The sequence below is a fragment of the Solea solea genome, chromosome 19, assembly GCF_958295425.1.
Source record: "Solea solea chromosome 19, fSolSol10.1, whole genome shotgun sequence".
NCBI classification, from domain to species: domain Eukaryota; kingdom Metazoa; phylum Chordata; class Actinopteri; order Pleuronectiformes; family Soleidae; genus Solea; species Solea solea.
The window spans coordinates 19,158,936-19,185,727 of record NC_081152.1 but is presented as its reverse complement, the minus strand read 5'-3'; the positions used below and the strand labels follow the sequence as shown (position 1 = coordinate 19,185,727).

At 40.4% G+C, this 26,792-nt stretch overlaps 2 protein-coding genes across 8 annotated transcripts in view; both read right to left on the bottom strand.

Annotated features, from left to right (window-relative positions):
• Positions 1 to 1,322: 1,322 nt before the first annotated feature.
• Positions 1,323 to 19,289, bottom strand: tpm2 (tropomyosin 2 (beta)). 2 transcript variants are annotated; one of them, XM_058616754.1, is made up of 9 exons: positions 19,029 to 19,289; positions 14,442 to 14,567; positions 9,948 to 10,081; positions 8,686 to 8,803; positions 8,435 to 8,505; positions 6,123 to 6,198; positions 5,927 to 5,989; positions 5,772 to 5,841; positions 1,323 to 2,601 (listed from the first exon to the last, which is right to left on the bottom strand). In XM_058616754.1, exons 1-9 carry the CDS (start codon positions 19,140 to 19,142, stop codon positions 2,519 to 2,521), a joined length of 855 nt encoding a protein of 284 aa, XP_058472737.1. In that variant the 5' UTR covers positions 19,143 to 19,289; the 3' UTR covers positions 1,323 to 2,518. The 2 variants fall into 2 exon arrangements, with proteins under 2 accessions (XP_058472737.1, XP_058472736.1); XM_058616753.1 differs by lacking the exon at positions 1,323 to 2,601 and adding an exon at positions 4,149 to 4,465 and having other exon boundaries at positions 19,029 to 19,288.
• Positions 19,290 to 20,247: 958 nt separating this feature from the next.
• tln1 (talin 1) overlaps positions 20,248 to 26,792 on the bottom strand; it is a 49,466-nt gene continuing 42,921 nt past the window's right edge. For all 6 annotated transcript variants that reach the window (XM_058616702.1, XM_058616703.1, XM_058616699.1 and 3 more), the window contains 2 exons: positions 22,384 to 22,509; positions 20,248 to 21,661 (listed from right to left, as the gene is read on the bottom strand). In XM_058616702.1, the coding sequence (XP_058472685.1) occupies positions 21,527 to 21,661; positions 22,384 to 22,509 (261 nt within the window). In that variant the 3' untranslated portion in view covers positions 20,248 to 21,526. The remainder of the gene's footprint in view (positions 21,662 to 22,383; positions 22,510 to 26,792) is intronic.

Sequence of the window (26,792 nt, the reverse complement as noted above, 5' to 3'; positions counted from 1 at the left end):
ACCAATCAGAAGTCTCAGATTTAAAGTCCCGGTCAGTGACTCTTATTTTCCGGGATGTCTCCGCCCCGCGTGCTTCCCATTTAAGATCAGGATTGAGGGAAAACATCCGTGGGGGAAAACACAGGATCAGATTTAAGTTGGGAAAAAAACAGAGCAAGGTGACGAAAATGATGACGATGAATGGAAAAAAAAACAATTAAATTAAATAAGTAATTTTGTAAATAAAATAATAAATAATAACTGTGTGAGTCATTGTTATTATTTCAAAAGCCATCTGGTCATCGACAAAGCATTTTTCTCCCACAAAGCTTTTCTCTAGAACTTGTGGTTGTGAATAAAAATCAGTCGATCAATAAATCTTAATTTTTTTCCATAAAAAATCAGAGGAAGAGTTGGTATTATGGTCTGTATTTATATAGAGCTTTAGAAAATGTATTAAATTAATTCTGATACTTAAGTAAATGTCATGTACTGACTTTTACTTAAGTAATTGGGGGGGTGGAGTGGCTCAGTGGTTAAGACCGGTACGCTGTGTGTGAAAGACATCATGGTCGCAATGGCCACAAGTTCGACTCCACCCCTGGCTGATTGTACTCAATACCGTTGTAAGTCGCTTTGGATAAAAGCGTCTGCTAAATGACATGTTATGTAATTGTGACTTCAACTTCTACCAAAGTAATTTTTCTGGTATGAAACTTGTACTTTTACATACTTTTAAGTATCCCTTTAAAGTACTCTATACAAGACTGTCCATTTGTAGTCACTTGTGTTGTATTTGTTACACAGTAAATCAGTCGTACACACAGTATTGTTCTGTTGTTATGTTGTGCACAAACGTAGAGAGCGTTGTTATTGACCGATATCACTAAAAAAATGGCTAGCCCAAGATATGTTTGCGTCCATATTTGTTTCCCAACTGGAACGCGGTGAACTCGGGTGGGTGACGTCTTTTTGTATTACTGCCACCATATGTTTGGGCGTGGAATTGCATGTACGTCGTCTTTGATGAACTAACAAACTTCGTCAAAGTTGTGATTATTTAAAAATACATTTTGGTTTAATTCAAATGAGTAAAAACCGACCAAGCTTTTGCTGCACTTTGTTTTTTTTTGCTCATCTTCCTCTTCTTGCAGTGAACACAGTGTACCGACCGACAGACGGAAGAGAGGAAGTGAAACCCGTTCACTCCTCATTTATTATTAGCACTTATGTGAGAACTGCAGTCAGACCGTCCTCATCGTTTCATCACAGATATCTGTGTCTGTGTTACCGTCACCTGAAGCAGTGATATATGCACAACAACAAAAACTCACATCATTAAATACATGTTGGAATGAAGTTTATTATTTCAGAAAGATTTTTTCTTCCATGTTAAAATCAAGGTTACAGCTCCCAGCACATCATTCATGTCAACTTTCAACACGGCTGCCTTTAAATGGTGTTTACAACCTGACTAATCACGCCAGACCAGTCATCAGGTCTCTACACTGGCTTCCCGTGAGTCAAAGGATACATTTGAAAATGTAAAGACTTATTAGTTCCCTATGAAGCATCCAGAGCCCTAAGATCATCAGGAACAAGTTTTCTGAGTGTTTCCCACATACAGAACCAAACAAAGTGAAGCAGCGTTCTGTTCTTCTGAGGTCTGAGCTCAGACTGTCACTCTTATTTAAATCAGGCCTTTTTCTTAAATTCTTAAATAATCATCTTAGTTATTGATTCATTCTTGTCTTTAAAATGCACATTTTCTATGGCAAATCACTGTTGTCTCTCATGATTTTAATGACTATTTTAATTTCTAATTTTATTCTTGTGTATTTCTATGCTTTCTAAACTTTGAGTTGCCTTGTGTATGAATACTGCTATATAAACACATTTGCTTTGCCAATGTACTGTCAAACAAAGTAAACTTAAATTTATTATCACTTATTTTTACTTGTTATAAATAACTTTATTCAAATGTTTACACTGTATTTTCAATTAAAGCAACAACATGTCAAAAATTCACTATTTTACACTTAAAATACCTGAAATTAATCAATTGGTCAATTGATGACATTTTCTGGATTTTTTGTCTGCGACATACTTGGCGTTGAAATGGTGAAGTTGTGAGAGAACACCGTTGCTTGGCAACAGAAACACTGGCTAGCGCACGAGTAACGCACAGGAATGACGATGCGGAGAAACAAAACATTTTTGGTCCTTGGAAAACATTTCCTCGTACAAATTAAACATACACACAAATCAACTTACTATCCACTTTTGAAACGCGAGGGAGGCGGTAAACTCTCGTAAACACCATTTAAAGGCAACAAATATTAGTTTGTTCTACTGGTCGTTGAGGTTTTGTTGTTTTCAGTGTTTCTACGATGTTTAGTTTAGTTTGAGCGTTTTAAACTGATTTTACACTAACTGTATATGTACTGTAGGAGTGCTGGGAGTTTATAAAGAAAACTTTTTATTTTTAAATTGTATTTTCTTTGTTGTTGTGCTCCGTCAGTCAGGTCTGTATGTGTCTCTATAGATTGTTGAGCTCCTGAAGAGTTTGGTCCAACACCTGGTGCATGTCCAGGTTCTCCTCTTTGGCCTGGGCCAGATTCTCTGCGGAGGAAACACATCGTCACACAGGTGAGACGTCATATCTACGTCTCCCTTTCACAGAGATTATCCGACACCTACCTTTACCTCATTATCTCAAACACAAAGAAACAAGATGTTTACTCATTTCCAGCCTCGTATAACATTTTCCTGTTGACTTCAAAGGAACTGAAAGCGATCTATATGTATGTTTTCATTCATTAATTATCACCATGTTCGTTTGCAAAAGTATTTAGTTGGTTGCAATATATAACTTGACCACTAGATGTCACTAAATCGTTCAAACTGGTTCTTAACGTTCAAGAAGTCAAATATTTTGTTTGTGAGGCGAATCAAATCAGGCCAAATACTGAAAAATCATGTTCACAAGGCAAAACAAGTAATAAATAAATAAAAGCAGTGGCATTTGACCACCAAATTAAAATCACCCTGCAGTCCAAGTGAACATGTTTGACATAAGGTAATGAAATGTTGAAATGTTGAAATGTTGATATATCTTTTGACCTTTAACCACTAAAAATCTCTTCTGTTCATGATTGAGTCCAAGTGAACGTTTGCACCAAATTAAAAGGAATTCCCTCAATATTCCTAATTCCTAAAACACTGAATTCAGGAGAATAAACACATGTTTTGTGAGGTCACAGCAACCTTGAACTATGTCCACCCAAATCTTAATAGTCTTTGAATCCAAGTGAATGTTTGTGACAGAATTAAGGATTTCTTGGACCACAGAGACCTCAGTCCAAGTGAACATGTTTGACAGCTGTGATGAGCTGTCAGATCAAACCATCAAATGCCATCAAACACATGGTCACTGTAACCATGACTTTTGACCTTTGACTACTAAAAATCTCTTCCGTTCATGATTGAGTCCAAGTGAACGTTTGCACCAAATTAGAAGAAATATCCTCAAGATGTTCCTGACAAACTGTATTCACAATAAAAAAGGATTCATTCATTGGGTTCCTGTTGGGTTTTCTGAGGTTACATTGACTTTTAACCACCTAATTTAAAACATGTCATCCTTGAGTCCAAGTGAACATTTTGAATAGACAAAACAACATTTTCTACAGATGCTGTTGATGTAGGTATTACATTACGGTACATTACTGTGACTTCTGACTTTTATCCTACTCAGTCCAAGTGAATGTGGTGAATTTCACCAGGATGTTTCTGAGGTGCTCCGCTGACCAGATCAAACCCGAACGTCGCCTCGATCCATGAACAACAAAGGCTAATCAGATCATCTTTGAGTCCCAGTGAACGTTTCTCAGAATTGTTCACTTGTACAAGGAACGGAAGAAGCATCTTGTATGAAAGGTGAAATTAACCCTAACCCGATTTAAAAAAGTTTAATCCTCGAGTTCATGTGAACGTTTGTGCCAAATCCTTAAAGGATTTCAACAAGGCCGTCCTGAAATGTCGTGACTATAAAAGTGGGACACACACACACACACACACACAAACAACCTGAAAACCTCCCACTAGGTGTCGCCAGTGTGGAGACAAGAAAAACAGACAGAAAGAAAAACAGGACGGAGACAGAAAAGTCCAGAGAGCTCTGATCCATTTATTACAGAGAAGACATGAGACTCCGCCCTCTGTAGAAACACAGACATAGCTTACCCAGCAAGGATGGGCGGAGTCAGACGTTACATCTTTGAGCATCGTCTGACCCCGCCTACCTCTGTGGAACGAAAAAACATAAACAAAGAACCGATGAACAGGAAGGAAGGAAGAGCAGACAGGAAGTGAAGTGAGACAGCGAGCGAGCTAGTGAGCGTCTACACCATGGTCATGTCGTTGAGCGCCAGGTCCAGCTCCTCGCTGAGAGCCTTGCCCTTCAGCTTCTGAGCGTACACCTCGTCTGTGGGGACACGCACACACACACACACACAGACGGGGACAGACGGCAGAAGAAGCGAGACAAAGGAACAAGATTCAGAAAAAGGAAAAGTTCAAAGAGAACAAGTCAGTTCACACCTGGTGTAAAAAAGCTAGTCCAGATTTATGAAATGTGGTTATATGAGGTACTGACACATCGTCAGTACCTCATATAACCACACTGATTGTGCAGTGAGCGCCCCCTATATCATATATCCATGGCTGCCAGGAGAGATTTTAGCCATTTTTGGTGGAATAATCCAGGAATTTAACCTCTGTAGATTAGAAACCTGTCTAGAGAGTCGTTTTAGTGGCCAAATATCTAGATTTTTTGTCACAGGAGAATCTGCTTAAGTGTTTCTTATCAGATCAGGTTTTTAATCACACGGAACTGGCGTTTTGGAAGCACTGAAACACTATTCCTTGAAAGCGGGTCCCAGAGTGGGAAAATCTCAAAACGCAGCACCGTTTCATTTTTGTCTGTATACAAACAAAACACTACTTTGGGAACACAATGACGTTTTTCTGTCGCCCCAATCAGCTGACTGTCGTGGGTGGAGCCATAGCCATAACGTGCCATTTAACTCTGGTACCAGAAGGGAAGGGGGCCAAAAATTGGAACGGTTGTGGCTGGTTATCTTGGTGCACTCTCTTGCTATCTTAACTGTCTACGTCTTCTTATTTGAATACAGTGTTTTGGTGAATTTCTGAAGCAGGATGATAGCGCCACATACAGGCCTGGCAAATGTACAACAGTGTTCAGAGTCGTTTTAGGGGGTTTCGTGTGGATGAAACCTGTTTTAAAACTGACAACGATAATGACTTTAAAAGGACAAGTTCTGTTTGTGATGTAGATAATAAGTCTTTTGGTCAGAACTGAAGCACTTTTTGGCTAAGAAGTCACGACAGCTGATGACCCAAGATGACTAAGATGTTTTCAGATTCTCTGGTGACTGGTGGCGTAAGTCAGGGCTTGGAGTAGCCGCTGCTTGATTATTATTGATGCAAATGTTACACAATAAACTGAATCAATTATAGTTTTTCTTACTTACTTTTTAACCTTATAGGGCAGTAAAAATCACAAAAGTAGCCTAGTATTAATTTGCACTTTCGTACCCAAAGTGAGAAGTGGAATTAAACTAGTAAAATGACTTTGGTTTTTAAAACTAATGGGCGCAGAGTGATCAAACCACCAAAAAACCTCTCCCTGCTTAGTCGACTTATGCCTCGGCTCTGCTGTTCGTCACCGGACGCCGCTGAGCGGACGCGTAGGCGATGATGAACGTTACCTTCCAGGTCGTCGATGGTCTTCTCCAGCTTGGCCACAGATCTCTCTGCAAACTCAGCACGAGTCTCAGCCTGCGACACAAAGCGACCACAGCACAGTAGGTGTCAGTGCACAGCGGGTGTGAAACGCATACACGTGTTGCCACTCAGTTCTCACCTCTTTCAGTTTGTCTGTGAGAACTCTGATTTCTTCCTCGTATTTGTCCTCCTTCTGCGAGTACTGTAACACACACACACAAACACACACGGCACCATTAACACACACCTGTGGCTGCTTAAGAGACACAAACACATGTATCTGTAGAGAAAGCATAGTCTGTGTTGGTGGTCGGTTCCTTCAGCTCCTACTGTACCTTCTCAGCCTGGGCTTCCAGTGACTTCAAGTTGTTGGTGACATTTTTCAACTCTTCCTCAAGGTCACCTGATTTACTGAGCAACGTAAGAAAGGGGAAAAGAAGAAGAAGAAGAAAAGAGCAGCGATTTGAAAAGTAGAACAGAAGAAGAAATCAAACCGTGACGCTTGTCACTACCTGATCTGCGTCAGAAGCTACTTCCTGTCACCTCTGATGCTGTAGACCACGACTAAAACATAGAATAAAACACACGTTTTTATATTATCTTTTAAGAATAACTACAAACAACGGTTTTATACAGGAAGTAGTGAAAAGCTGAAGTCAGGGGCTCTTATTTTGAAGGCCAGGAAATGGCGAGAATGCAAGAAAAGATGAGTTATGGTGTGTTTGAAGAAAATAGAGTCACGTCAGCTGGTTCACGTAAGGAGCCTCTGTGTCCCTTCTGTTTTTAAAAACAGTTACTTAAACATTATTTTTATTTCAAATCCCCAGAAGTAGCCGCACGTTGCACATGCTAACAATGAATCAGGTTTCTGGTACAATCGGATTTGTTCATGTGCAAAGTGCAGCTACTACTAAAACAGAAGATAACATAAAACATCTGATAGCCTCTACTAAAAACCTCATATTACATTATATTATCTTAAATCCCTGAAACTGCCACAAAATGTTTTGACAGGAAGTAGCTGCTGGCTTCACACAAATCAGGTTTCTGGTGCAGATCCAGCAGTGACAACTCCGTCTGAGGGTTACGTCCACACTACTGCCCAAAACACTCAGGAGAAAGCACAGAAAACACTGGAGGTTAAAAGTCAACTAACACGACGTTAGTGATTGTCTGCATCAGTGCGACAAAGGCAAAGTGAGAGAAAACAGACGGAGAGAGAGCTGAGAGGTCGAAGGTCAGCGGAGCCGTGCGGTCAGTACCTCTTCTTCTCCGCACATCATGGACTTCAAATTGTGGTCCATCAGTTTGAGCTCCTCCTCCAGATCCCGCCCTCGCCTGCAGGGTTCGTCCACCAGGGCGGCGACAGCAGCAGCAGGGAGTGGTGGCAGTGGGCGGAGCAGCCGTTAAACATGCAGGCGGCAGTTGTGTGGTCACACGTGCGTTTGATAAAAAACACACACACATGCAGGTTTGTGTGTGTGACGCGTGCAGACGATATGTTGCGATTCACACATGACACGAGGGGCGGGGGAAATATTGCGATATTTACACAAATTATCAAAAAAAAAACCTTTAAGCATATAATCTATATCTATCTATAATATAACTGATGATACAAATATGTTGTTACAAACATATAACTGATGTTACAAATAAATGTTAGACCTTTTCTGGATTAGCATAAAAATAAATAAATTTCATGACTTAAATATCGTGATAATCTTGCATCGTGACTTAAATATCACGATAATATCATATTGTGACTTAAGGTTTATGACTTAAATATAGTGATAATATCATATTGTGACTAAAATATTGTGATATTCTTACATCGTGACTTAAATATCGTGATAATCTTGCATCGTGACTTAAATATCACAATAATATCATATTGTGACTTAAGTTTCATGACTTAAATATAGTGATAATATCATATTGTGACTTAAATATTGTGATATTCTTACATCGTGACTTAAATATCGTGATAATCTTGCATCGTGACTTAAATATCACAATAATATCATATTGTGACTTAAGTTTCATGACTTAAATATAGTGATAATATCGTTTTGTGACTTAAATATTATGATATTCTTACATCGTGACTTAAATATTGTGATAATCTTGTATTGTGACTTAAATATTGTGACTTAAATATAGTGATAATATCGTATTGTGACTTAAATATCGTGATAATCTTGCATCGTGACTTAAATATCGTGATAATATCATATTGCGGTGTCTCTGGCGATATCCAGATATTTTAGTTTTTGACTTGTTTGATTTAACTTGATAAATATATATGATCTGTAAATGATCCATAAAATATAATACGATATAATAGAATAGAAAAGTCTGGTGCAATGAAATTGCAGATCAGCTGTTTGCACGGCATAAATAATGGAGTATCTTCAAGGTAAACGCATAAAACCCCCCACAAAATATCTAATATAAAAATGTCAATTATTATTCTCTCTTGAGTCTTTGTTGATTTTCTATTATTGTACAGTAAGAAGTTCCTCTTTGTCAAGTGAAAGTGTGAGACCACCATGTTGTCATAGCGGTGATCACATGATCTCTGCTGTGACATCATGAATAATGCAGATGCCAGTGTGAGTTTGTCTTGGTGCGGGTGTTGACTTACGCCTCAGCCACCTCAGCTCGCTCCTCTGAACGCTCCAGGTCGCCCTCAAGGATCACCAGCTTACGTGCGACCTGCACACACACACACACAGTCAGCGCAGCATTAAGACTTCAAATATATATATCATTTAAATTCAACCTGTGAGACATTTAACTGACTAAAATCAGGGTCACAGCATGTGTGTGTGTAGTTGTGGTTTGTGTAGCATGGATATGGATGACGGGACGTCACGGTGTGCGAAACACACGCACTTCCTCATATTTGCGGTCGGCCTCCTCTGCGATGTGTTTGGCCTCCTTCAGCTGCATCTCCTGGATCTCCATCTTCTCCTCGTCCTTGGTCGCTCTGTTCTCTATGACCTTCATTCCTCTGAAGGAGCAGATCAATCAATCAGTTAATCAATCAATCAATCAATCAATGTAACTGCACATTAACCCACATCAGTCACAACTGTGCTTCATCTAAGTCTGAATCTAGTTCCTTCAACCTCTGAGTTTGTTTGTTTATTAAGAGCCTCATTTGCTGCCTGTTGCATTATGGGAAGTGAGGGATCCAGTGAGTTTGGAGCTTTTTTGGATATTTTAAATTCTGTTGTTTGAGATCTCTGATAAAAATAAAGGCAGATTTTGAAAAAAGGACCAAGAGGAAACTAACTTTTGTGTCACTTCTTAAAACCGCTCTCTCTCCTGCACCAAATCCCATAGAGAAAACCAACGATTTTAGCTTCCAAGGACACAGCAGACGTTGGTGTCCTGCTGCTCCATTTGCTTTAATTTATGTCACTGGAGCAGATCTGACTGAGGTGTTTCACACACAGAAGTCACAGAATAACACATTTGAACTTAAACATGGAGGCAGCAGTGGATCAACAACTCCTGCGTGCTGTAATGTAAAATTTGTGAATTTCTGTATGGGCTTTGGTGCTGTAGAGGGAGTGATTTACAGAGTGACAGTGATTTCCTGTTTGAAAAGGCTGATTTACAGTGACATTGAGCAACAGACAGATTCTTAAGGAGTTGTAGAAATAAGCTGACGCTGGCAGTCATGTCTCACACAGTGCAGTCACATAAAGAACCTCATGTAACAACACTTAAAACTTCAAATTATGTTTCATAACCTGTGAAAACTTTTGTTCTGAATCACATGATTGAAACTGACAAACATGCAGCAAACCACAGAAGGGAGGACTGTGTTTCACCTCATACAGAGTTACAGGTCACTTTGAGGGAAAGTGTGCCCCCCAGTGGTATTATCCAACACTGCAGCTAAACTTTCAGTGGGTCAAGTGCTGTGAAGGTTCTCCAGGTCATAGTCATCTTCAGTAGTGAGCTGTAGGAACCTGGACGTTCTCATTAAAGAGGGTTTCTTAAGTTCTCAAGAACTTCTCAGAACTTCAGAAACCTCTCAGCCGACTCCTGAAGACGCATAATGTTTTGTTGCAGCTTCTTCCTCTCATCAGATGTGAGGTTTTATTAAAACACGGAGAAACGAGACAGCTGGGCAAAGCTCTCACCTCTCACTCTCGTCTGCTGCTTTCTCCGCCTCCTCCAGCTTCTGCAGAGCAGTTGCCAGTCTCTCCTGAGCTCTGTCCAACTCCTCCTCCACCAGCTGGATGCGCCTGTTCAGAGACGCCACCTCTGCCTCGGCCTGTGGGACAACGAGAGCAGAGCGTCCAAAACTGTTCATGTGGGAATATTGTCAATGAAACGTGGAAGGGAATCATACACGGTTAATAAAGTAATTATAGTGAATTTGTGGGGGTTTGTTTGTATGTCACTGTAGGAGCTTCATCCAGACTACAATGACAACAGCATTTTCAGATTAAAAAGCACACAGAGTTGTTTGCTTCATTTCAGTAACTGATACTAATGAACAAAGGTGTAATGTAGGAACAAAAGTCTCACGTTCTGCTCATCCAGACTAAAAATGCACTTTTCAAATGAAAACAGAGCCCACAACATTTTCAAACCTCTGTTTTTGGGACCTTTTGGGAACACCATGGCATTGCGGACGGAACTGGAGTCTGCTCCAGTTTAAGTGTTTATAATATGGATGTAGCCTGAGACAATCGAAGCTTGGACTTGATTCATACAGTTTTTTTAAGTCTGGTTTGTCTCAAGGCTACAGCGGTGCTTCTTAAAATATGTCCCCTGGTGGGACTTGGAGGTATTGCAGGAGGGCCTCAGTTTCGGCTTTAAACGTTAATTCAACTACCAAATTAATTCAAACGGACAACTTTATTTGTTATTTTTATGTTTACATAAATGTGTTGAGTTGCTGTCATGTGATTTGCCGATTAGATATTTGCATTAACAAGCGGTTGAAAGGTGTACCTAATAAACAAGTGTGTTGCTAGCTCTCATTTAGCTAATTAATTCTACTTCCGGTTGATCAAAGTTTAGTTTTCAGTGCAGGTTTTAAACGAACTCTGTTTCCTCATCAGTCCAAACTTTGTTGAACTTTCATTCATGAATCGTCACAGTTCCCGGTGTATCGGCTCGGCCCGGTGTTCCGGTGTGTGTTACCCGCTCCCGGGCCTGCCGCTCCATGTCCGCCTCCTCCTGCAGCACTTCGGCCCGCTCCTCCGCATCGTAGGCCGCCTGCTGCAGCGTCTGGATCTTCTTTCTTACCGCGTCTATGGACATAAACGACGCCATGTTGCCGACGCTCCGCTCCGCTTGTGGCCGCCGCGTCTGTCACAGCTGTGAGTGTGTGTGTACTGTTGCCATAACAACGGAGTCAGAGGTCGGAATCACCTGTGCGACGCACGGTTATCTTTTTTTTCCCGGTTACTTGCTTTCCAAAATAAAAGCTATTACAGGTGCCTTCGAAAAATAAGACCATTTCTGCTCCTCCTCCTCACACTACTACTAATAATAACCGATCTGAATCATCTGACTGACACGATTTTCAAAATAATAATGATAATAATAATAATGTAATTATTGTCTTATGACTTATTTTGAACAACTACCACCTCTACTACTATTACTACTGCTCCTACTGTTACTACTACCTCTTCTACTACTACTTCTAATACTGCTACTACTGTTGCTTCTACTAGTACTACTACTACTGCTACTACTACTACTACTGCTACTACTGTTGCTTCTACTAGTACTACTACTAGTACTACTACTACTACAACTGCTACTACTACTAGTACTACTACTACTACAACTGCTACTACTACTATTACTACTGCTACTACTGTTGCTTCTACTAGTACTACTACTACTAGCTCTACTACTGCTACTACTACTACTATAACTGCTACTACTACTACAACTACTGCTACTACTGTTGCTTCTACTACTACTACTACTACAACAACTGCTGCTACTACTACTACTACTACTACTGCTACTACTGTTGCTTCTACTAGTACTACTCCTACTACTACTACTACTGCTACTACTACTGCTACTACTACTACCACTACTACTGCTGCTACTACTACTGCTGCTACTACTGCTACTACTACTGCTGCTACTGCTACTGCTACTACTACCTCTACTACTATTACTATTGCTAATACTACTGCTACTACTACCTCTACTACAACTACTATTGCTAATACTACTGCTACTACTACCTTTACTACTACTACTATTGCTAATACTACTGCTACTACTACCTCTACTACAACTAATAAAAATGTTGTTATAATGATAATAAACCAAATGTTATTACTTTTCTGATGTTATAATTTTATTTTTATTATTGCAATTCATAATCACTTGTTATAATTCGAACATTTCAAATCGTTTAGTGGAACAGTCGTCGCATTCAGCATTATGTTATATAATATGTAACCTAATATCATAAATACATAAATATCTCAAGTGTATTTTCTCTCCTACATACATACATATTCTGTAGGAGAGTAAATACACTTGAGATATGTAAGTATTTATGATATACATACATATTCTGTAGGAGAGTAAATACACTTATGTAGATTGATGATTAGAGCTGCAACTAACGATTATTTTCATAATCGATTAATCTGTCGATTATTTTCTCGATTAATCGATGAATCGTTTGGTCCATAAAATATCAGAAAACCATAAAAAATGTTGATCGGTGTTCTTCAAACCTGGAAATGATGATGTTCTCAAATGTCTTGTTTTGTCCACGAACCAAAATGATTGACTTTTAATGATTAATTTATTATCCAGAGCAAAGAAATTAAGATTTAAGAAGCTTAAACAATCAGAAATCTTGTTTTAATCATGAATAAAGCTTCGTAATCGATTAATATTCGATTCATCGATTAATCGTTTCAGCTCTATTTTTGATATACCTACATATTCTGAAAGTAGCGGCAGACCGAACCAGGTGGAGGGACTTCTTGATGCCTCAAGCGCCACTTGGCACAGAAGAGGATTGACAGACATATTCTACATTAGGGCACTGCAGGACACCGACACTCTAATGTCATTCACTCATATCATATACTTCAAACTCCAGCTCTTTCTATTCCTGGCAGCGTTTAATGCATCCATACACACGTCTAATATTCGCCACAATTGCAAGTTTGTATCTTGTGTCCACTCCGTGCATATTTTTAGTGCTTATAATTCATAACATGATTAACGACACCCTGCACTTTGGATCACGTTGTGTAAGCTGCATATTAAACTTGTTTATACTCAAATAACTATGTCAAAACTAAGTGTAAACATCTACTTTGATTAATAGTAATAATGTTATGTCATATTAATATTTTGCATCTAATTAAAAGACAAAAAAGTGTTTAGACTATGTTTGAATGTTTGGTATAAATGTGTGCGTCATGTTGGGGTGAAGACCAGGGATCATAAACAATTTCACACATCTGCGTGATTCTCTTCCATATTTGGTAACGCCGCTGCACACAGGAAGTTCCCGTCTCTGTCTCTGTCTCTGTCTCGCTCCACCCTGCATTCTGTAACTGCTCATAAAATTCTACATATGACTCACAAGTCCTGGTTTTTCAGAGCTCAGTCTGAGTCCAGACATAAACAAATGATCTCTGACACAGTAGGAACTCTACTTAGGAACACCATGGAATAAAGAAGGTCCCAGAAACTTGAAAACGTGACCTTATCTTATGTAAACAGCCATGACAACACCTTCCTTTTAATTCCGTTTAGGTCATTAATTCAACTTTGTAAACTGTTTATTCCCCCACACCAAATTCCATCGAGAAAACCAGCGTTTTTAGCTTGCAGGGAAACAGGAGCTGCTGGTCTACTGCTGCCTCGTGTGGTAGGTTTGTGTCACTGAAGTAAATCTGAAGGGCGGATTAAAAACACCAAAGTCATTGAATAACATGTTTGAGCTTCCTGATGGAGGCAGCAGTGGATCATGAACTCCTGTGTGCTGTGATGTTAAATTGACAATTTTCTTAATGGAATTTGGTGTGGGGGAATAGTATACAAAGCAACAGAAATGGCGAAATAAAGCAGTAAACACAATCTATAATAATTCCTTCAGTTTCAATAGTGTTCTACGCACCTTGTGCTCGAACCCTAAATATCATACACTGCAGCAGCCATGTATCTCATGTGGGTTCTTGAAGGTATACGTAAAATGTGTAAAGTGCGTCATTCAAACACACTTATCTATCTATCCTTTTAATACTTTTCTATGACATGCTGCATTATAGTGCAGTGTTCTTTGATATTAACACACAGTGTGTTAATGGAGCAGCAGTATATTTCCGGGCTGGAACGGGTTTTGGCTTGAAGGCGCTGACAGGTTTTATGATCTGTTGGTCGAATCTGATCCTGCACACGTCTCGTTTAACAGCGTCCGTGCTGCTGACTTTTCAAATGGACCAGCGATGACGCTCTTGAGATTCAGCCCTGGTCTTTAAGTGACACTGACACGAAGGTCAGCGCTGATTACCCGACGTTTGACCGACCGGTGCATTTTTAGACCGGGAACTGAGCAGTGATATGTGAATGCAGTGGGCTCAGTGAACTGCAGTGTGTTACTGTGGGGACACGGTCAAACTCACGTCTGTGGCCTTTTTCTCTGCCTGCTCCAGTTTCTCCTGGGCGTCCTTCAGCGACTCGGAGTATTTGTCCAGCTCATCCTCCACGCCTTTCAGCTTCTTCTGCAGACCCAGCAGCTCTTCCTCCAGCTGCACGCCAACACACAAACACAACCATGGATTATTATACAATAACTTAAAAGCCATTTTCTTTAGGAATAACTAAGCAGAAGACGAGGTGAATGTGTGTGAAGCTCAGGAACAATATTATAGCCCATCCTGTATGTGATGCTTTGGCTGTAAATTAGTCAACTAAATTAAACTTCTGTTGTGCAGAACAGAACTTTACTGTCTTTGCAACACAGTTGATGTTAGGAGAAGCCATCTTGAACTCATAAATGGGAAACTGCACCCTCTGAATACAAGATGGCTGCTCCTAGCATCATCAACACGTCTATTAACTGTACTTTCTACTGTTTTTATAAAACACATTTGTAGTTTTTTTTGTGTTGTACACACAATACTGTCCTACTGTTGCTTATGGACATGTTGACATGAGACGTAAGTAATTTGCATGAAAACAAATACCACGTAAAGTGGATGAGTCAGCAAATCTAGCTTCACTATATGGCTAACGTTAAGCACTTGTGAGTTAAGTGTCTAACATCATTCCAAAAAATGAATAAGCTATGGTTTGTTGCTATGTTGACAGATTACATCACAATTGTTTTTTACACAAAGTAGATTTGTGTGTTTCAGTCGCAGGATTTTTGAAAAATGTTAGCTAAGCAGCTAGCTAGCTAACATTACAGTCAACGGTAACTTAACTGAGTCTCATAGTGGGAGGATTTGTTTTTCCACATTTACTGTTACTGTGTTGTTGTTAGCATTAGACATTTCTCCTTTTTTATAACCAATATTGTCTGTGTTTTTGGTGAATTTGAGGTATTTCTTACGAAAAAAAAGGTATTTCTTACTTCTTAAGAAAGTTAAAAATTAGGTCAATCAATGGTGGAATGCTTTTACTCTTGAGATAAAATGCTATGAGTGTTATTTATACTCATATAAGATTAATGGTTGTGGTTACTGCTGAACGGTGGCATTAATGCTAACTAACTGGCTAACAAGCTTTCCTGCCATGTTTACGCGTCCTCACAATAAATGAAATTGCAAATCTTCCGTATGAACAACCAATCGTGTTACAACCTTTTAAGGCGGTGGTTCTCAAATGGAGGTACGGGGAACCCTGGAGAACCCTGGCACACTGCCAGGGGGTCCATTAAGCCATTTTTTTTTTTAGATTACTTTCAAAACAAACAATCTATGGTCAAATTATTCCAAGTGAAATACACAAGGGAATCACCAGAATCTTGGATTAGCTACAAAAAAAAGTTGAGAACCTTCAACCTGCTGATCAAAGACTGGTTATTTATTTGACTTGATTCCTCCGTGACTCATTTCCAAAGGCCGTTTCAGCCACAGCGCCTCATAAACTATAAAAAGACAATTGTAATGACATGTCCTCGGGACAAATGTCCTTTCTGTCTCACTTCTCTTTCAGCCAGTAGCCATGTATGGCCTCCTGGTCACAAATAGCCCTGGACAGTACTGTTCCTCCCGTCAACTCAAACAGCCTTGACTGTCTGTGTGAGCGCAGCAACAATTCAGAGAAGGCAGCTAACACACACAGAAATAGACTCGGCGCTCAGAGAGAGAGAGAGAGGAGACTATGATGGCATTGTCATAGATCCAGGACGGGATCCACTGGGAATAGAACACATGCTATGTGGACAGTTGCATGTTGGAATAGTTGCTTTCTATTTATAGGTTGATATGTGATCTCGTAAATTACGGTGGGGAGAGTCTGCAGGTCAGGAAGGGAAAATCCTTTGATCTTCAGCTCACAGCTGGAGGCGGCCAAACACGGCCGACCCCGATGTCCATTGGTGCATCAGTCAGTGTTTATGTTACGTTCCCACGTGACTTAAAGCTCCCAGGTTATATTTGTTTTTGACATAACGTATCGCCGAGAGGCAAATCACTTCAGAATTAGAGTCAAACATTAAGGCGATTATGTACTTTGGTAGAACTTTGCTTGGGTACGTTTTCACCTCGTTACTTCAAAAAGGGAAGGATAGCTAGTTGGAAGCTATTAGTTGATGTGCAAGTCAAACAGGCATCACCATGGATACGTTTCCATGTAAACATGAGCATGACAGATGTTAACATAGGATTCCAAAACGGCGAGAACCCAAGGTGTGTACTCCTTGTTTAAGGTGGCGCCATCATACTCAAAATTTGCACATTAACTTGTACTTTTAAAAGCTAATACTCAAGTATATTTAGCTTAAAATTACTTTTACACGCAAGTACAATAAACATTACCTACATACCTTTACTCCAGTAGTATTATTGACTTTAACTTCTACCAAAATGGTTTTCTAGGAGATGGTTGTCATCACCTTCATGTCTTCATTAAAGTGGTTAAATTGCACTTTCCTGATGAAATGTGACTGAGAGGCAGTTTGGTTGGTGGGAACATCCTTTTTAGAAGATGAATGGACAGCACTGAGCCTTGTGTTGTGTTGATGACATGGTCAACCATCATATCTGAGAGGGCACCAGGCCACCAGGGGATCACTTGGAACTTTGGCCCGCCGATGAACCTTCTCAAATGTTTCTCAGTAATCCTGCATCTGTGTGTGCTGGTTTTTTTTTTTTTTTGTTGGGGGGGGGGGGGGGTTGTCTCCAGATCATTAACGTTCAGAGAAATGTTCAAAGGTCAAGGTCAGCAAAAATAAAAACTGATACAAAGTAATTTGACCTAATAAAGATCATGAACCGTGGTGAACTCAATGATTCAGTCCTTAAAAAGGTTTTACTTTTAAATGGATGAACATTGGTCACTTCAATGGTGTAAGGATGTTGATATAAAGGTTGTATATATATTTACATATATACATACATACATATATTAATATATATGTATATATATATATATACTGTATATATATACATATATATGTATAGCTAAACAATAGATTGAATATATCATGTACACCGATAGTGATTATCTGTGTTTGTCCAGACTTTTATATCCACTTTACTGGGACTTTTACTTTGGTGACATTAACAAAATAAGAGAAATTTAAAACCACCTTAACAAAGTGTCGTCAGTGTGTTTCTTCTACACGAAACAGAATTATTATTTAAAGCTGCTGTCACTGGTATCATCTTGAGGGCTAACATTTTAAACCAACTACCTGTCTGTTGCTGATGTTAGCTTAGCATTCCACTCCCCCTTTCTATGTCACCTCACAAACGTGTTTGGATGGGGGGGGGGGGGTAGGAAACATTCTAACCTCACAAGCGGAGGGGGCCACCTGTTTGTGGATAAAGAAGAATCCAAATTCCTCTAGATTTACTGTCAGAATCCTGAGACCTGTGAGACCAATGTTACTGAGCAAACACTCTAGAGCAGTGGTTCTCAATTATTTTCCGTCATGCCACCCCTAGAGGACAGAAATGGTTTCACGCCCCCCTGAATTGAAATACTATTGTGAACGTGATAATATTTATTTATTTATCTGTATAAACCACTGTATGAGTTGTCCCGCCCTGCCTCTCACGCCCCCCCCGACACCTCACCGCGCCCCTCCCAGGGGGGCCCGCCCCACTATATATAAGTACTGCTCTAGAGCAATGACAGCTGTCAGAACATAGAGCTAGTTAACACAAATTTTTAATAAATAAATAAATCCCGACAGATGTTTCGATAATAATAACAGTGGGCCTAAAATGGAACCATGAGGGACACCACTTTTGACGGAAGTGGAGGTTAAAGACCAGGTCTGATCTGGACCCTGCAGATTAACCCTGTTATGACTATTGTGATAATCAGGCCGCCTGGATTTATTTTGATTTTATGGCTGTAGAATTGTCAAAAAATGTTCAATGAGTGAGTTTTTCCAAGATAACTTTCACTTTCCAAATCTGACAGTTATTCAAGCATTTTGGAATTACAGTCCTGAAAAGCTGACGTCACAAACGTATGACGCGCTGGTGAATCTCATCTGTGATTGGACGGTCGTCCTGAGGGCTAACGTAATGACAAGTATATGCAAAGATCTATTTCTGCTGCTTTCTGGTATCCATCATCCTCTACCACTTTATCCTGCACACGAGGGCGCCAATCTCAGCTGACATAGGGAGAAAGGCAGACAGTCTAGAGTTTTTTTTTAATTTTCTAGATGTCACACAGTGTAGGAGTTATAAGAAGTACACATGCCAAATGATAACAGAAGGGTTAACCTAAGTATCCACCCATGATGGTTATTATAAAGTGATGTCTCCTTGTTTGCTCTGAAGTAATTTTAGTAATTTGGTCTCCAACTCTGAGCTTCTGCCCCCTGCTGGTGCCAAACTCCATCATTGTAGAACTTCACTACTGTTACTTTAATGTTCTTGTGTTCACTTTTAATGTGTTGCTTGTTAAACTTTAAAACAGAGAAACAGAGACTTCCTCTCTGCCTGTGAGTTTGGGTCACTACACTTGGAGATGAGGAGATGATGGAGGTGTGGAGGTGATGGAGGTGTTGGAGTGGTACCCACCTGTTTGCATTTGTCCTCTGCTCCCTTCTTGTCGACCTCAGCCTGCTCTGCCCGGTCAATCGCGTTCTCCTTGTCGAGCTTCAGCATCTGCATCTTCTTCTTGATGGCCTCCATGGTTCCTGTTTGTCGGGGCTCTCGGCAGCAGCAGCAGCGGGTAAAAGGGACTCGGCAGATCCGGACACAGACGGGGGGACGGCGGCTCTGGACTGAGGCTCCTGTGAGAGCGGCGCGAGGACAGGTCGGAATAGAAACCGAGGCGCACGAGCCCCTCACTTTTTTTTCCCTCCCAGTGAGGATGCGCGTGGGACCTTTTCCATATTTAGGCAGTGAGAGGAGCAACACACACACACACACACACACACACACACCGGACTAAGCATTGACTTCCAGTCATTCTGACAGCCTGGACATAACTTTATCCCTAACAATAACCGTAATTATTTAATGTCTAACCTTAACTTTAACCTAACAACAATACAAATATTAGCCCTAAACTTAACCAGTTCCTCAGAACCGAGGACTACTGGTCCTGACAAGTTCAGTGTTTATGACAGAAAACATCCTTAGGAGGTAACACACACACAGAGAATATTATAATATATAATATAAGTACAATAGTACGCTCCTTTTGATTATGTGAACTGTTTAACAACATTATATGTGTATGGTCATTAATTAGCTCTCTAAAATAAAAACGAAATAACGATAAAATAATGAGAGAAACCAGTTTAAGAAGTGTTACTTTATTGAGCCGATGTTGGCTTATCACTTGTTGCAGCAGCAAAAGGACCAAGATGACTATCTGTCTGTCTATCTATCTATCTGTCTGTCTGTCTGTCTATCTATCTATCTATCTATCTTCGTGGCTAGCTGGTGAAAAATTCCCTTCCCACACAACTATGCAAAGCGAGCTCACTAAAATACCCTTCCCACACAACTCTGTAAAAGCAAGCTTGACAGTTTCATGGCTAGCTAGCTAGATAGAAATTCCCTTCCCGCACAGCTATGTAAAGCTAGCTTGACAGTTTCATGGCTAGCTAGCTAGAAATCCCCTTAGCGCAAAGCTAGCTTGATCGTTTCATGGCTAGCAAGCCAAAAAGTCCATATATATCTATCTATCTGATATATAAATGTATAAACTTTTGTCTGGTGTTTTTATAGAAGCAGTGACATATTTTGCCTAAACAAGAGATTGGAAAAACAACACAGATGTCAACAGTTTCACTGTAAAACTGACTTTATTGAATATAAATCTCTCTCACAGTGCCCATGAGTTGGCGCTGCCGCACACCAGCGTTACACTGATACCACGAATAAATCAGGAAATGTGAACAAAAAACAGATTTGTATGATTACAGTCTTTTCTTTTTAATATTAAACATACTGTTCGGTTTGCTCGGGAAAAAAATACAGACGTGAAAAGAGTGAAGACGAGTTTAAATGAGGTTTGAATGAAGGAAGTGCAACGTAAAGAGATAAATGTGTCACCCATTATAGTTTCATGATGAATAAGGCACTTTTATAAGCAGTGATATAACAAAGAGTGAGCATCAACTTAATTATACTATAATTAGACTGGAAGTAATCCTGATCAGACAGGAAGTACAAGCACTGCATTAGAAAAAACAAAACGCCATTGCAGCGAGACGACAACACTTAACCTCCAAATATGGTCAATACCATGTCAAACTTCCTGAAGTTAAATATATGGCTTCATAATCTTTACACAAATACCTCCCTCATCTAATCTAATCTAATCTAATGTAATCTATTTCAGGCGGGCAATACTGTAGCTGCTTAAATCCAAATACTAAAAACAAAAAACGATCTTTTATTCAGATATGTCTGAAAACATCATTAATACATTTCATAGCTCAGACGTCTTTTTTAAAAAAATAACATTTTCTCGTTCTGATTTGTTCCATCGCAAAGTTATAAAATTTCTTCCTCCAAAATCTAAAGTTTAAAAACTACTCCTGAAACAGTCCGTCGTGCTGAGAATCGTCACATCACATGTAACCGTACACCTCACAAAGATATGAATAAAAACAAACAACAACAACAACACATTGTCATCTGCATAGAGTGTTTGCATATATTATGCTTAGATTGCATAGAAGCACTCTGTGAAGGCAGAAATTAAAATTACTGGCAGCTCCTGTTTTTAAAAGACTTGCAACAAAATGGAAAGGTAAGTTTGACGTCATACAGTATATAATCAAAGGACTCGAGGATATATATATATACATATATATGTGTATATATATATATCGCAAATAGTCAATTTAATCATCATTGTCATTGTCATTTTTTTGAAAATTAAATAGAGAAACAGATAAAAAAAACATCTGTATGATGTGGAGTCAATCTGCCTGATGTCTGGTTGAAGCTGGGAGAAGATCCTGAGCGAGCGTCCTCGCACACACGCGCACAGACACACACACACACAGCCACGCACGCACACACTCTAACACACACACACACACACACACTCTCTCTCACTGTTCTTGGTCTTCGTCCATCAGCTCTGACGGCAGGAACTTGTACTGCTGCTTTCGAATCATGGCCAGCTTTTTCCTTGCCTCCACCAGCTCCCGCTCTTTTCGCAGCATCTCCTCCTGAGCCGCCATAATCTGCAACACAACACAATGCATGTGATTCACTGATTCACCACCGACACTGAGGCAGCATCCACGCTAACACAAACACAACAAGACACTTGTTTGAGCTCTGTATCAGACGAATTTCGTGCTTTTTTAATTATACACTTCTATCACAACTTGGCTCAGCTCGGTTTTTTCTTTTCTATTGGTGATCGTACCTGGTAATGTTCCAATGTTAGGCAACCATAATAACAGCTAGCATGCGCATAATGCCAACATAGTGCAATAAATTAATATATAGGGAACAACTGAGAAATAAGGAAACATTTCCTGAAAATAATTAACTAAACAAACAAATTAGGACTAAAATTTCAATTAAATACTTGAAACTTCCACAGGCTCCCGACTGCATTGAAAAACATCACCACTCTTGTAAACTCGGAACATTTCAAAACTCGCTAGATAACTAGCCTCCTATCTCAGTAGCTAACTAGCCTCTTATCTCTGTAGCTAACTAGCTTCCTATCTCAATAGCTAACTAGCCTCCTATCTCAGTAGCTAACTAGCTTCCTGTTCATTTTACTTTAGTTTAACAAACACTAAATCAGCTCCTCACAGTTGACTGTCTCTGCTTCATTTAGTTATATTTACGCATTATGCGTTTTTACTTCGTTTTATTTTACTTCAAAGGTATGTGCGGCGTTTACGTCTGTAGTTCCCGCCTGCAGGTGTGCGTGTTCTCGGGGACTCACCTGAGCTATGCCTCCCACCATCTTGCTCTTGACCACAACGGCCTGAGCGTCCTGTTCGTCAAACGCCGCCTTCTGGGCCGCTTTTACCAGGTTATCGGACGCTCGCTTCACCGCGTTACCGGCAGCCTGAGGGGAGAGAGGGAGAGAGAGAGAGGGAGAGACTCATCGGTCAGAACCAGAACCAAAACCAGGTTGTCTGTGTGTTAATTTAAAAGGTTAAAACAGGGACACGATGAGCTCCTGAGCTAACGTTATGACTCGTAAACAATGAAATCGCCCGCTAATGTTTAGCTAACATTAGCAAAGTGAACATACAGCGTTATCCAAGTCGTACAACTTTCCAAAAGAGAGAAAAGTTACTGTTTGCGTGGAGTTCTCAGCTCGTCTGAGACTTGCTGTGATTGGTCAGTCTGTGGACGAGGACGGAGCTTAGCCATAGGTAAAATTTAACGCTTTGGCAACAACATGACTTTTGTTAATGTCAATATAGCTAATTGACAGGCACAGTTGGAAATTATGTCATCAATTATTTTCCTTGATTTTCTTTTTAGATCCAATGTTATCAAATGTGGTATGTGGACCCCCAGTGGTACGCAAGTTTCCTCTGGTGGTCCTTGGAGGAAAATCAAAAATACTGTTCTACTGTATATACAAATTTTGAAAAAACTTTATAATATTTTCACTATACCAGTGTGTGAAGTACATCTGAGGAAGAGGAGGATGACGAGAAAGCAAATTATCTTATTGGGAATAAATCTGCCTCCTGTGAAAAGTCCATAACCGACTTTGCTCAGACTATTTACATCACTGTATCTTAACGTTGGTAACTTGGTATAAAAAATTGAGAACCACAGGTTTAGATGTTTACAACGACCAAAACAACATTGTCAATGCAGGAAATGTCTATTTTCTATAACAATAATAATAATAACATAAATGCCAAAACCCACATTTTCTGGCTGTCAGAACAGCATTTTTATTCCCTGATTTTCAAAGTTGGTGCCAAAAATTACACAACAGTCGGACAAACATTTAGTCACTAAGATAAAGTTATGTTTTTTTGTGAATGTTATTGTTAAATATCTGCCAAAGTGAAGCCCAACTGTGGGAAAAACACTCTCCTTTTTTGAGCTCAGCCACTCCGGGAAAGGGAATGATCACATCCACCAGAGAACACAACCATAACACAACAGTTTTTTCCCTTTGCTCAGACTCTCAGGGATATCTGTAAAAGGCAAAGAGGAGCAGCTCGCTCAGAGCAACAAAAAACACGTGTTCCATTGGATGACGCGGCTGCAAGCAAACAGGAGTTTTGTCCTTTTGCGGCTCTGAGGGCTGAACTCAGACGACGGTGAATCCTCCTCCTCTGTGAGTTTATGTTCGGCTGGAATGTGACTGTTTGTCTAAACACTGACACATATGACATCACAACCCACACACACAGAGAGGCTGGACGACAGTGTTTGTCCACCAGGGGGAGGAGGAGGTAATAAATCATGCAAACGCTCATATATTCTCACTCTAGAACAAACACATCCACGGACACTCCATCTACGTAACATTCACTGAAGCCTCCACATCATTTACTGCCAAACGCAGGCTCCGCCCCCCCCCCCCCCCCCCCTGAACACAAGGGCTGCCCTGTCCGTCCGCTCAGCAGCCATCTTGGGAATGCCTCCGGGCAGCTATTTCAGACTCCAGCCTGATTTATACTCGAGCGACACTTTTAAAATGTGTCGAGTGACAGAAATGACGTGATTTGTTCAGATAAATGTGTCTCTAAGCACTTTTCCTTTGAAGTGTCTTTATATGAGGTACTGACACACGCACGTACTGTCCGCCCGAGACACTGAGGCTCCCTCCCCCTGAAAACATGGCTGACCGTGGGGAAACCAACAGATTTTAGCCACGTAAAATATCTTCTTTAGTAAGAAGATGTTTCACTGTTAGACAGATTTTTCCTGGGGGAAACTGATGTCTGTTCAACGCACACCAAAGTCCATACAGAAAACTAGTGATTTAAGCTCACAGAGACACAGGAGCTGCTGGTCTACTGCTGCCTCTTTTGGCCAGATTGGGTCACTGAGGTCAATCTGAACAAAGGATTTCAAACACTGAAATCACAAAACAACAAATATGAACTTGGCGATGGCGGCAGCAGTGGATCAAACGACTCCTGTGTGCTGTGACGTAAAATTGCCAATTTTCTCCATGGAGTTTGGTGTGGGAGTTTAACAAAGTGACACAAACTTGTGTCACTTGAATCCACATACATTAATGTTCTGATGTGATTCAGAAGCTACTCTGTCCCGGAACCATCTGCTGCCTTCAGGACCGGTCACTTCCTCAGACTGTACGTTACTCAGCGCTCAGTAATTACAGCCTTAAAAAGCCCCCACAGCAGAGTGATGAGAACAAGTGCTGCGGCTGTAATCATAGATCGCGGGTTAATGTTTCCAGATTCAGTGGCGTGGACGGACCCGTGGATTGTTTCCAGAGCGTCTGTGGACATGAATGTATGGGAATTACTGCGGCAGCAGCTGCAGGCCCAGAAGAGCAGCAGATAAGCCGCTGCTGATTGGATCAGAGAACATGAGACGGCCTGGGCAGCCTGATGTGCTCACAGTGAACCGGCACACCGACTTTAAGATGGTATTTTTGGGAGTGCGGAGTGTCAGGAGATGCGTGAAGTTTCTGCTCTGTCTTGGTGTTGACCGCATCGGTTACACATGAAGGTCAAGACAACCTGAAAACATGGACTCCGTCAGTGAGTCCAAGTCTTTTTGTGTCGAGTTTAACCCGAAATAAAATCATGTAGTACTGGACAACAGGTGGACAATCAGGGTGGACAACCCACCGTGATATCACCAGCGTCATTATGGTTTTTAAAAACCAGTAGAGACTATGTTTGGAGGAAAAGGTGGAGCAGGGGGGAGGAAGTGGGTGGAGCTTACAGAGAGAGGAAGGAGTGGCACACCAGTGTAGCCCCGTCCCACCCATAAATTCCTAAAAATGTCCACTAATGTTATAGATTAAGTGAGAATTAGGCTTGTAGATTTACTTAAATCCAGTGGAGTCGCCCCCTGATGGACACTCAATAAATTACACAACTTCCTTTTTATTATAAAATCAGGCTCAAGTCAAGCTTTTTTAGTCAAAATGTTGATGAGTTTAAAACCTTATTTTATAAATTTCACAAGTTTAAAGCTTATTTTTTTACAATTATCACAAAATTATTATGAATCCAAATCTTTGTGGTCAGAAACATTGTGACATGATTTCCATGATTGATAATTTTCTTTAAGAAGGAAAACATCCTACATCGTGATATGTAGCATTCGACGTGATTTATAGCTCGTTCTAGTTGTCCACAGAGGTTGAATTTCCAAGTTGCAAATAGGAAACTTCAGTTAGAGCGCCCCCTGAAGTTGCAATTCCAATTTTTCAACTTCTTTTAACTGCTCATGCCCCAAGTTTACAAGTTTTTGTGTCATTCTCACAGTTGTTTATCAAGTGGACTTGATTAGCTTGCTAGTTAGCAAACGTAGCTTCAATGCTAACATTGTCCAACATTATTTGACTAATTTCCGAGGAAAGCTGGAGCACATTATAAATTCTAAACTTGGTCTTTACGGAAATGCAAAACTAGTCGGGTGTAACGCCCAATTTCGTCTGCGCTATATATAGAGCGCACTAATCCTGATGTCACAGCTCACCTGTAACTCTAAACACTCGGCGCCCCGGACTATGTTTAGACGATAACGCGGCGTCAGCTGCTGCAGACAGAGTGTCTGACGTTATTGTTCCTCAGCAGGTAGAGCAGCACAGCAGCAGCTGTCGCTCTGATCTGAACTGGATTATAGAGCTAACTTTGGAAGAATTGGGGGGGGGGGGGGGGGGTGGCTGGAGGCCAAACAGACTCTGTTACCGTGGTAACTAATGCAGAGTCCTTTTAGGGAGGGGACAGTGATTCTGATGCACTGGACAAAAGAGTGAGACAGTGCACTCTGCCCTGGTCTGTCTCTGATGATGCAGCCATCCTCTTGGCTGTGGCTTCTCGCCAGAGTCTAATTTGTCCCGTCATTGTTTCGTCATGGACCAAACTTTATTTTTACATATGTATTTCTTAAAGTAACACAAGGGATCTCTAATCTAACACAACTGCCAACAGGTACAATGGCCTCCATGTGGTCAATAGGTCCATGTGCAGTATGTGAGTGGATTGAGTGACCTGAAAGGCGCTTTTAAATTAAATGTATTATTGTTATTATTATTGGTCGACACCCTTGCTGGAATATTTAGGAGGGTTTATTAGCAGAAATTGAATAAAATACTCATTAATATGTTTGTGTACATACACATCTTTTAAAGCTAAGTATAAATGTCAGACAATTTAAAAAAACCTGTCT